This window comes from Apodemus sylvaticus, chromosome 7 (assembly GCF_947179515.1).
Source record: "Apodemus sylvaticus chromosome 7, mApoSyl1.1, whole genome shotgun sequence".
Taxonomy (NCBI): Eukaryota; Metazoa; Chordata; class Mammalia; order Rodentia; family Muridae; genus Apodemus; species Apodemus sylvaticus.
Genome location: NC_067478.1, coordinates 29015479 through 29028130, shown reverse-complemented (window position 1 = coordinate 29028130; position 12652 = coordinate 29015479). Strand labels below are relative to the sequence as shown.

At 40.2% G+C, this 12652-nt stretch overlaps 1 protein-coding gene across 1 annotated transcript in view; it reads left to right on the top strand.

The window, feature by feature from the left end:
• The window catches only part of Slc9a9 (solute carrier family 9 member A9), a 576880-nt gene that overhangs the window by 183674 nt on the left and 380554 nt on the right, over positions 1-12652 (top strand). The window contains exon 6 of the mRNA XM_052187635.1: positions 5898-6003. Coding sequence (XP_052043595.1) covers positions 5898-6003 — 106 coding nt within the window. The remainder of the gene's footprint in view (positions 1-5897; positions 6004-12652) is intronic.

Genomic DNA, 12652 nt, shown 5'->3' with positions numbered 1-12652 from the left:
CACTTCCCTGTTGTTGTGAAGATGGTTCTGACCATGAAGATCTTCTGGGCATGGTTCAAGAAACTCCAACAATCCCTGGTGTATTCTTTGAAATCACTTTTTTGGCCATCAGAGCTTGTTTCTCCCAAGGAGACTTGGCTGAAAGGATTGTAACAGTATGCTAGTATATAACATCTTTTCACTACTACCTCAATGCCTAAAACATGTATCACCAAGAAGGTCAGATAAAGTTGCCATGTTTTAGGCCTAAGTCATTCGTCATGCTTTGTGGAACATACAATTTAGAATGACCTCAACAAAGTAGCATTTAATGACATGATTTCCAGACTTGGCCTCATTCTTTGACTTAGTTCAGAAGGTTAGAATTTCTGTTATATTTCTATTGTTATGATTGGCAGAGCCCCACTGGCAAAACCCACTCATGAACTAATTTCATAGTCAATTGTTTGGAGAGGGAGGGTCTAGACTCAAAATGATCCCAGCGTTCTAGTATATTCTTACAGAGCCACAACTATTTTTTGAAACTCCTCTATAATCACTTAAACCATTTGTAGTGTGTGTGTGTGTGGGGGGGGGGGAGTTCACAGTACTCTTTTAACAAGAGAAGAATGTTACCTCATTTATATATATAAATGAATAACACCTGTCATGACTAACAAGGATTCCTCTGCAGAAGCCTTTGACACTTCTGATTCTTCATGTGTCATGGACAAGTGTCATACACACTGATTTGCACAGAAATAGCAAATACTACAAAGAGTCAGCATTTGACACCACTGAGTGATGACTTGGGATGACAAGGGAGGAAACTATTATGTCTTGTTGTCTATCGACCTAGGCAGATCATGTGCTAGGTTGCTGAGTGCTGGCACATTGAAATAGCATTTGAAATTTAAATTCCTTGTAAAACATCAAGAAAATATGGGTCAGAGAGCTGCTAACAAAGGTTCTAAGGTATGGACTGTCACTAAATCACTCTGAAGACTTCAGAGTTACTGACGGAGCTTCCAGAGAGTGATCATTTACAGGCAAGCCTTTAAAAATACACAGAGCATTATTTAGCAGCCAATACATTGGCATTTTGATGGGCTTCAATAGTCCTTTTCTGAATTTTCTTACTCTAAGAATGTTTTCTTACTGTCTTCCTGATTATGATCAGACTTGTTAGAGTTTCAGTACGATGGTGGTATTAATACAAATATCACACTATTTCAGTGTTTGGATTTCTCTTAGAGATTGAAATTTTGTCTCCATTTGATTCTAATAGTTTGTCATAAGCCTTGGATTCACCCCTGCTAGGGGTACTGCAATCATGCCCAGCTTCTAGGGGCCTGAGTCATGCATTGGTACCCAGTTTGCAGCAGATGATCTTTCATGACTCAGAACATAACTTCCCAGTTGTCCCCAGTTGCCTTCTGCCTTCATCAGACCCTGTCCTATTAGTTCCCTTCTATTCTGTCCTCCATCTTCAACTTTCTATTTTCTGCCTTATTCTACCCAACCTACCACATGGACCATCTAGAAGAGAGCCCTACTCGGTTCTGCATTCTAACGATGCTGCGTTGGCTCTCCAGTACACCCCAGAAACACAGCCACCCACACTCCCCTTGCTCATCCCGTTTGGCTGCTCAAGCTCTTTTCTGAGAACTCTCCCATGGTTCAGTGGCATCTGTCAGTCAATCGGTTGTCACACTCTTTCCATGTCCTAAATGAAGGTACGTGCCTATGTGAATGGGAATCTTCTTTAGCATCACAGGAACTTATATCCCTTATTACCTGCTTGAGGAACAAAGTTGACTTTTCTGTAGCAAAAAAACCAACCAACCAACTCACCAAACAAACAAACCAAAAAAAAACCCAAAAAACAAAAAACAAAAAAACAAACAGTTCTTAGGGCTGTGAGATGGCCCAGCAGTTAAGAGCACTTGTTGGTCTTGCAAAGGTCCTGGATTTGATTTCCAGCACCTACATGGTGGCTCATAACAATCTATAATGTCATTCCCAGATGTTCTGATAGTCCCTTCTATGGCACCAGGCATATGGTATACATATATAGTTGGAGGCAAAACATTCATATACATAAAATATTAAGATTAAAATTAAATAGATAAGCAAGCCAGGTGGTTCTTGTGCACACCTTTAATCCCAGCACTCAGGAGGTAAAAGCAGCAACTTCGAGGCCAGCCTGGTCTACAGAGCTAATTCTAGGATGGCCAAGATTATGCAAAGAAATCCTGTCTAGAAAAAAAAACCAATACATACATTCATTCATTCATACATAGCTACATGTATACATATAGGCATGCATGCTAAAAATTTGGTTTTAGAAGGTATAAGAGAAGGAATTCCCACCATGGATGAAGCAGCAGCAGCAGCTACCCTGAGAAGCATGTGAACCACAATGTGATAGAGGCAAAAATGGCCAAATCTTTTAATAAAATTATAGGTTCTGAAAATCTGATTATGTCCCCTCTCCTTCCTATGCATTCGTACACCTGCTATCTAGAATGTTCTTTTGAGGTTACAAAAGGTCCATCTTAAATAAGTAGTAATTATTTTTAGCCTAGCTTTGAGTTAGGGCTAGACTCCCCAAGCCAGCAAGATCTGAGGAGAACCTGCTACGAATTACACTATGGTTGTTTCAAGAAAGTCTAAACTGGGACAATGTAGCTAAGCATGTAGGGCACTGTGTGTAAAACTGAGTGCAGTCTGTGAACTAACTAAATGAGTTTTTTTAAAAGTTCCAAGCTCAGGAGCAGAGTGGGTGGCTAATTCCCTGACTCACCTCTTCAACTCATTTGCTGTCCCGACAAAATACTTCCTCCTCCAGGACACACTAGCTGGCTTTCTTCTGAAGCCGTTCTGCTTCTTCCCAGGGTGGATAGGAATTTGCCAAGTAATAGCTTTCTCTTTTGTGTGGGATATCGTTTTTGAGGCAGAGCTCAGATCTTTGTTCAGGAGGAATTGTGGGAATGTCAGATCATTTTTGAACATAACTGGATATACAGATAAATACTTTCCTCAAAATAGCCTTATGCTCTCTTTGGAAGAATGCAGAATCTATCTCAGAACAGAGTGGATATCAATGAGTAGGAACTTTAAATAAACCAAGCCTTATGTTGCACATGAACCTAGGAAACCTCCCCAAGAATACAGATGGGTCACAAGGTATCCTCAGCGGAACAAATACACCCAGAGGCTGAAGGTGGCACTTGAACTGCCGAGATAGAATTTTCTGCTAGAGAATAACTTATATTTTTATCCCCCAAGATCCCAGCAAAAGGAGAATGTTGTTAACTAAAACCTCAGTTGAAAGCTCATCGCTTTGGTTAGATGCAGGCCCTTGACTCAACCTGAGATGGAGACCGAGATCACCTAAGAGAGATGAATTCTGACTCTCTCATCTCCTCCTGCAGAGGCTGCCTGTGGGAGCAAATGGCTCAAAGACACGCGGGAGCAGAGAAGAGATCTCTGCCATTCACCTCCTGTAATTAACAGGACCCTTTGGACCTTAATAATGAAATTCATTCTATCCTCCTTTTTAAAAAGGAATCAGGCCCACTGCCATTCTAATCCATGACCCCCTTCCCCTCATTTGTTTTGTTGTTAGAGCCTAGCAGTGGCTTCTTTGTTTTAAAAAGGGCATTAAAGAAAGATAAAAATACTTTGACAAATAAAACTTATCTTTCGTTATAGTATGGGTAAAGTTTATGCCTCTGAGCAGTCGGAAGGCTGATCATGCAAATTAGCACGTGCCTCACTTCACAGGCTCATCATCAACCTTTATGGTTTGGTTTTGTTGTTGTTATTGTTTCGTAATGGGAACATTGAAAAATCTACTTTCTTGCAGTCTTCAAGTATGTAATACATTATTTTACGCACATTCATTATGTTTCATAGTAAGTCAGAATCTGGAATAATCTCTTCTATCGCTCAAGCACAAGGGCCCACCAATCATCCTCTTTAAGTAGCATGGGGTGCGGTGCTGTTCCTTTCCTCTCTGTCCTTACAGCACTCTTGCTTATCCAGTCACTAACAACATGCTACATTGCAGCACAGTGCTGAGGGCTGGGAGGATGAGAACCCATAAATAAGTCATGTATAAGCGCTGTGGTCACTGGGCCATCTACCCTGGCAATGACAAATGGGCATGGCCATCAGTGCTTGCAGCCTGACTCCACACCTCTCCCTTTCCTCTCCAGTAAAACCCATCTTTTACTGGAATTACTAGGGAGGCCTTGAGCCACCTCTCTATCCTGCCTCTGTTCTGCTGTCTGAGCTTTATGTCCAAGTTCAATCAGAATGTGTCAACCCTCTTACTTAGACCTCCAATTGTTTTCTACTGTGGCAGACAGAGCAACCTCCAACTTTCTTGGTTACTTGCAAACCCTTCACACTTGCCTCACTTTCCTTCCCCACCCCCTAAACCCAACTAGCGCTATGTTTACAGAGTACACATTGACCCTGTGCTTCATGAGCTAGGCGAGGAACAGAGTGGAAATGCCCCTTCTGCCTTTTCCCCACCATGGGCAGGTATCATTTTGTAGCACTCTATTTCCCTCTTGGCAATCAGTTCAGTGGGTCATTTTCTTAATGATCATACTTTGCATAACTGTTTCAAATACTGAGACCCCAGGAAGTTTTGAGGAGCACAGATAATCAGCGTGTGGCGTTTATAGCTGTGATAGATTCACAGAGGCTCAGTGCTAAGCAGCATGCAGTAACTGAGTGAGTTTTGCTCTGGAGAACCCTGAGTCAGTTTTTATGGTGAAATGTGCTCTTGGGAGCAAATGAGAGCCAGGATCTGGGTGCCTCTCCATCCACAGTGACAGGCTACTGCAACAATATTCAATTGTTCATTCCTTCATCCAGTTATCAAATAATTATTGCATATTGGTCAAATAAATACCAAAGGTTGCAAATTGGACTCCATTCCCAGGAAGCTCAGTCTCTTCTGTAAGGCTGTGATTTGATCCAAAATGCTAGAGTCATAAAAGACTGAGCCAGCTCAAAGCCAGGCAGTCCTCCGCTCTGCTGTTGTGGCATTATGAGGCCTAAAGCCAAGCAGTTCCTATGAAAATAAAACTGTATCTGAGCAAGACCATTTCACTGCCTGAAGTCTGCATATCAGGATCTATAGCATCCCTGCTATGAGTTTGTTTGACTGCCAACCAATATATGTGTGATGGCTGAGCTCTGGCCTATCTGTGCACTAATGTTTCCTGTGGCTTCCCTCTTCTCCCCACATACTGTTTTTAAAGTTGTTTTTGGAGAATTTCACAATGAGTACTAGATAGATATAGATATAGATATAGATATAGATAGAGATAGAGATAGAGATAGAGATAGAGATAGAGATAGAGATAGAGTTATATAATTTCTACCATTCCCTTTCCTTGTTCCCCTACTCACTCCCTCTCTAATTCATGACCTCATCATTTTATGTGGAACACATATAAGGAATGTGGAAATGATAGAAGCAGATGCTAAAGGAATTTCTGCCCTTTTGGGAAGACTCAAATACAAAAAAAAAAAAAAAAAAAAAAAAAAAAAAAAAGGTAAGAAACTACAGCGTGTTTAGAAAGTTGCAGCGAGGCTGATGTGACTTTCGAAGAGCAGCAAAGGGTGGGGCAGATGTGCAGAGAGAGAGGCATCTCCGGAAAGTAAACATGGCTAGAACTTCTTCACAGCAGGAACTGGGGGTGTGTGTGTGAAGAGCTGGACAGCGTAGGGGAATGACATAATCCGTTGTTTTTAACTGGAGATCTGGTGTTCATATGGAGGGTGCGTTTAGGACCCTCAGTATTTAATAAATGCTTTTTACAAGTAACCACAATGAAGACACACTCTGTGGCTGTATCTTAGCTAACTTGTCATTTTTATGTGTGTCTTCCCAGTGACGGTACTAGCCATTTTCCATGAACTCCATGTGGACCCCGACCTGTACACACTGCTGTTTGGGGAGAGTGTGCTGAACGATGCGGTGGCCATTGTCCTCACATAGTAAGTACCAGATCTTGCGCTGCATTCCTTTAACCATGGTTCCTCCTGGAGGTAATTCCTGACATCTTTAATAGCATCTTCTCTCGATGACAGAGAGGACACAGCCGTCTGTAGCTTTTAAGGAATTGTTGCCACAGAAGATCTCCAATAATGGGCACAATTCATTAGGCACCTAATATCTAATACTGTTAATGGCCTTCGTACTCCCAGCTTATTACAAGATACTACCCAGAGGGTAACAGACTTTTTTTTCCCCTCAGTGTATATATTTAGCTGAAGTACTGATGGTTCCTAAGATGCTCAGAAATGAGCTGCCTCTTTTCAAATCAATGCCACTTAGTATTTTCTTCCCACCAGTTGCTTTCCAGAGAACAGACTGACAGAAGCTCTGGAATTTAGCTTTTGGCCCGTGGGGACCTGGAACTCAAGGTCAGGACTCTTTACCTTCACAACACAGATTCAGCATTTTAAGGCAAGCACAGGGTACCGCCCTTCTATAGCACGTGACCCCGAAGCTCCCTCAGCTGAGTACAGATGCGATTTCCCTTTGTGCTGAGAGGTTTCTTCCCAAGATGAGACCCAGCACGCTTTCTCCACCTCCTCTTTAGACACACAGCCATTTATATTTAATAAATGCCACTCCGGCAGCTTTTCACTGTGTCAGAGGTCTCTCTGTGGTTTTAGATTAAGACCAACATTTTGGGCAAAACTGTCAGATATTCCCAAGGTAAGCAGCTATTTGATAATTAAATGTGACAATGGGATTCTATTCCCGGTGTTAATTACTTCGAATGCAGCTGAAAATGTATTGTGGAATAACAAAAGATTTTAAAGGCAGACCCCAGAGTGGGGCTAGAGAAGCAGGCAGCAGCTGGGCAGCCCAGTCAGCTGGTGTTCCAGTTCCCTTTCCTTTGCCAGTTGACATTTCTTAAAGCTGCCTCCCTCCCTCCAAAGTCGCCACTGAGTTCAGCCGCATTTACCTGGCCATGCAGACAGGGATTTCTCTGTGTCGCAGGAAACTACCAGCATGTAAGACTAAGAACAAAAAGCCACGGTCAGACTCATAAATGAGTCAAAATGCAAAAGGATGCTTTGAAGGAAAACATCAAGAGCAATTAATTAGGACACGAAGAATCCCTGTCCCAGAAATATTAACATTAAAGGAATATTCGAGGAAAAAAAATTGAGAAATCTGCTGAGTCCCTCCTTTTTACTTCCTGAGCCACCAAACTGTAAAAGGCCTTGCCAACAAAACCATGAGAGAGCTGAAAGACCCACGCTGCTCCACCCACGCAGGCCTGGCCTCTTCCCAACACAGCCACTCACAGTGGCTCCCACTAAAAATAAGGACTTGGGAATGAGTGTTGCCCTGTTAGCCATGAGCCTGGTTTATTTTTCACCTCAAGTCTATCTGTGGCTCCCTAAACTCATGGGTCAGTCAGCCCCAGACCAAACCCTCTGAAACCATACACCATTAATCTTTTCATCCTGAAGCTGTTTCTTTCAGATATTTTGGTCATGGCAACAAAACATATCTAATTTCCATTTCTTGACAAAATGCCTTCCTTTCTGGGCAGGAAACAACTAACGTTCTAGCTGAAACCCCGGCAGTCCTCCGCTCTGCTGTTGTGACACTGTGAGGCATAAAGCCAAGGAGTTCCTATGAAAATAAAACTGTATCTGAGAAAGACCATTTCACTGCCTGAAGTGCACCTATCAGGATCTATCGCATCCCTGCTATGGATTTGTTTGACTGCCAGCCAGTATGAGTGCAATGACCGAGCTGTGGCCACTCTGTGCACTAATGTTTCCTAAGTCTTGCCTCTTCTCCCCTTACACTGTCTTCCATGTGTTTTTACCTGTTCACTTATCTATTTTTAAATTGTTTTTGAGGAATTTCACGATGAGTATTGCGTGTATGTGTGTGTGTGTGTGTGTGTGTGTGTGTGTATACAGGAGGAGCTGATGCAGAGGCCATGGAGGGATGCTACTTACTCGCTTGCTTCCCCTGGCTTGCTCAGCTTACTTGCTTATACAACCTGAGACTACCAGCCCAGAGATGGCAACACCCACAAAAGGGATCTCATGGAGGCATTTTCTCAACTGAAGCTCCTTTCTCTGTGATAATTTCAGCTTTTGTCAACTTGACACATAAAACCAGGCAGCACAATAATCAACAGTGTCTAATTGGACTTAAGGTCCTCTTTATAGGAGAGAATCATGCTTGCTAAACCATTGCTTAGTTTAGACCCTGCATATAGTGATCATCAACTTAGAGTAGATTCTACGTAATGATCTCGCCATGTTAGTTTTTCTTCACATCTTCTAATGTTCATCTCTATCTCTCTTCCAACCCTTTCTACATCCCTTAGGGAAGCTCTATTTCAAGATCATATAGAGGTTTTCCCCTGAGTTTCTCACTAACAATTCATTTGTTCCTCTACTTTATTTTTCCCTCTATTCTGAACCACACACAGCACATTGAGAGTCTCTGAGTGGTAGGTCCAAGGTCTCACATTAAAATTCTTCCTCTTACATTGTTCTCCAAGCATCTGGTTCTGTTGAGGTGTATCTTCTAACTCTCACCGCAGTAACTTCCTTTAAGGTCCACTAGCTAACAATCAGAGCCAGGGAATCACAATTCCCTACCCCATCAGTTCCTTCCAGTTGGCCCTGGATTTGTGCGCATGTTTGATTTTTAGATAGTAATTTTTTGAAAGCAGAGTATATATACTTTGAAGTGTGTAAAAAAAAACAAATGAAAAACTTTTGTTTTGCCTTTATTGATTCCACTTTTGGTTGGTTTTCAGACTTAAGAACAGTGATAAGCGCTGGGATTATGACTAAGTGATAGAGCATTTGACTAGATGTAGCAAGGTGCTAGGTTCCACTCCTACAATCAAATTTTTCTTTAAAAAGAATAGCTACAGGGATATTCTTTTGCAAGCATCATGTGATGTTGGATATGCATAGATAGTATTTCCCTTTATCTACAAAGTTACATTTCAAGAGTTTCATAAATGTCCAAAAGTGTCATACTGAACCCTACAGATGTAATGCTTTCTTCCTATACAAATATAACTGTGATAAAGTTTAGCCTCATAGCTTAGGTGAAGTAGGAGAGTAACAGCAACAGCAAATAATAAAACACAACAACACACAGTAACAAAGAGCTCTTAAAAGTTATCAACTGTGTGGTTTTAGAAACTTCTTTTTAATATTTTCATTGGATTTGACCATGGATTAATAAAGTTGCAGAAAAAACAAAACCATTGCTTAATGTGGACTGCCTTGATAAACTCAAATCATTGGCAATTTGGCCCTCAGCAGGGTCTCTAAGGCCTTTTGGAAATAGGCTTCCGGTGACCTCCCCTTCATTGACCATCAAATCTTACTTACATTTTATCCATTCCTTTCCATTTTAATACTTTGCATTTTCAGTTGTTAATATTACGACAATAGTATGCTCTAGTACTTAGCTACATTTTTGATTAAAGATGCTTTTCTTTGATAGTCTACAAAGCAAAAATATTATAATTAATACTTTCTTAGATTAAATGTCCTCTCAATTTCAGACAATTAATTTGTAATTGAATTTGATTTTCCCATCTCTCCTACATAACACAAGATGACAAGTGCTGTATCATATTTCTATGATTAAAAATGATCCAGCAATTCTTTGTCCTGAAATAAAAGTAACTGCAATTTAACACAAAAGTTCTGAAATCTGATTATCTCTGACCCACACTATTATTTCTAGTATATAGGAATATCCTTTCCATGTGTATGCACACTGGCTCAAAATGAATGAATTCTACATGATTGATTTACCTTTCTAAAGTTGTTAAATAGACTTTGAAAGGAGGCAGAAGACAGAGCAAAGAGATCTAGAGGAGGAATACGTGCTCGAATCCTGAACAAAGACATTAATTTCAGAGGCAGCATGGCAGAGGCAAAAGCAGTCACAATTAGAAGTCAGATCTGGTGTCAGGATCCCCATTAATTAACTGTGCAATCAGTTTTTACAGAACCAACCCAAACTGCTGTAAGCAAACAGACTGTGAACAGATATATATAAGCAGCAGCCACAGGAATAGCTGAGTAAAGGGCCCCCAAAACTGAGCAGGCCTCTCCCTCTTCACCCAGCTCCTTCAATGAGGTGCTGCCTCAGTCTTCAGAACAGATCAAGAATCCAAGGTCCATTGCCCCATCATCCCCAGCTTTAAGTTTTGCTATAGTTTTTAGATTTTAGAACACTTACTACTTTAGGTATGCTTACTGAGGCAAAAGAGACACTGCCTTACCCATGTAAGCCATATGCAAGAAGGTTAAGGCCAGAAGTGGCCTCACTTGGAATCACAAAGCTGAGATAAGAAAAGCAGAATTATTGTTCAAGCAAAATTTCCATGAATGAAGAAAACTAAATACTAGATAGAAACAAAATGTAACACACCAGAATAGTGTTGTTTGTTTGCCTATCTACAAACTGTAAGAGTAGTTATGTGGTATACATTACAAAACTATGCCAAGCAAGAAATAAAGCAATATAGTGACAAAGCTCTGTAGCTGTATAATCTAGGAAGTCTTATGTGATAGAAATACTTTTCTAATTTATCTTATCATTCCTACTGACATCTACTGTGTCATTTTTAAACTAGAAAATCTTGAAATCTTAAGAACTCAAGATGCCAAATCATACCCAGAGAGCTAGAATCTGAGAAATTGGAACCCTCCTATGTTACTGACAAAATTGAAAAGTGATACAACTTTTCCAAAGATAATTTAGCATTATTTACTAAGTCACTAGGCTTTGAGTCATTTAATAAGGAACTCCACTTCTAGAAATTATCCTAAGAAATATTTGAGGCCCTGAAGTTTTGTACAATGGTTGCCAGGTGGTTTAGCAAGTTCTGTGCATTGTGTCACCATTCTACACACTTAAAAATGATAGAGAAAGAAATATATTGACGTAAAAAGATATGCACAATACATTTTAAATAAGACAAAGCAATCTAATTTATACTAGTCATATGTAGTAATTAGTAGTGTTAGTACTTAGTAAATACTAAGAAAATTAAATACATAATAATATCTAGATTGGATATAGAATTCCCACCAATTACAGAGTAAGTTCAAGGTCAGCTTTAGTTACACAATGAGACTTTGTCTCAAAAATCAAATCCAAACAAAACACTACCAACCAATATGTATTTGGATACATATGTATTTATGTAGTGTTTCTATCCTGTTTAGCTTTCTGTTGCTATTATAAAGACCACTACCACAAGCAATTTAGGAAGGAAGGGCCTATTTGGCTTACATGTCCTGAGCACAGTCCACCATTGAGGGAAGTCAGGGCAGGAACTCAAGCAGGCTAGGAACCTTGAGTCAGGAACTGAAGCAGAGACAGACCATGGAGGAGTTCTGCTAATTGGCTTGCTCAGTTTACTCTTTTATATAGGATCAACTGTGCTGATGGACACTGCCTACCCTTCCCGTATCAATCATTAATTAAAAAAAATATATATACCAATAGACATGCCTACTAGCCAATTTGGTAGAGACATATTCTCAGTTGTAGTTTCCTCCTCTCTGATGACCTTACCTTGAGTCAATTGACCAAAACAACAACAACAAATTATCTATATTATAATAATTATATACAAATCTCATATTTTTACCTATGATTATGAAGATATAGTGATGGACTATGTGTTGTTTATATGCAAATTACTTATATATCATATATAAAATATATACTATTTCAATGCAGATATAGCTTAAAGTTTCAAAATGAGGAGTGCAATATTGTGCTGGAACCTTTTTTTTTTTAATAACTCCACAGTGTATAAATGCCTCCAAGTTTTCTTAGAAATAAACTAAGGGCCTCTTTAAAGAGCAGGCTCTTGGAGGGTAATAAATACATGCTAAGTGCCTTTATTCCTTGTAAAGCAAATGCTGATAAGGAAGTTCAGTGCAGTTCATTAAAGGGGAGAGAAATGGAGCAGCAATTTTCTCCCTCTAAAGGAGAGTACCATGCTGCTTACAAGTTTTGCTAGGAAATGTCACAGAAAGTGTGCTGCCAGCTAACGTTTGGCACTTACCCACAAGTGGTATTTACTAAGGACCACACTCCTGAAGACCCATGCTTCTTAAGGGGAATTAACATGGAAACTAATGGGATACCGTGAGACTCAACCATGGAACTAAGTGCAACCTTGCGATACTATCCAGCAGTTCACTGAAATGTGCCCAGTACCTGTGCATGCAATCTATTGATTGCCTGGATTTAGTCACCCATCTATGTCCTCAGTGAGCTGGGCAAATAATAACTATCACAGGATTTATTTAGATATAAAATAGGTCCCAAAGGAAACCCCATTCATTCTCATACTAATCATTTCCAAGAAGAATGCAAATTCCTTACAGGCAAGTTAGACCTTTCTCTGTCTCCCACAACACAAACTAATTGTTTGGCAGTTTCTCCAATAATTACTGACTGAATCAATTAGGGTCTTTTCAGGTGCAGATGGAGGCATTTATTAATCCTCTCATTAACAGCTTTTCCAGAGGATATATGTTTAATAGTCTTTACAGTGCTTCTTCCAACTGTTTTTGGAAAGCCCTCTTAGCTCCTCTCATTAGCCCC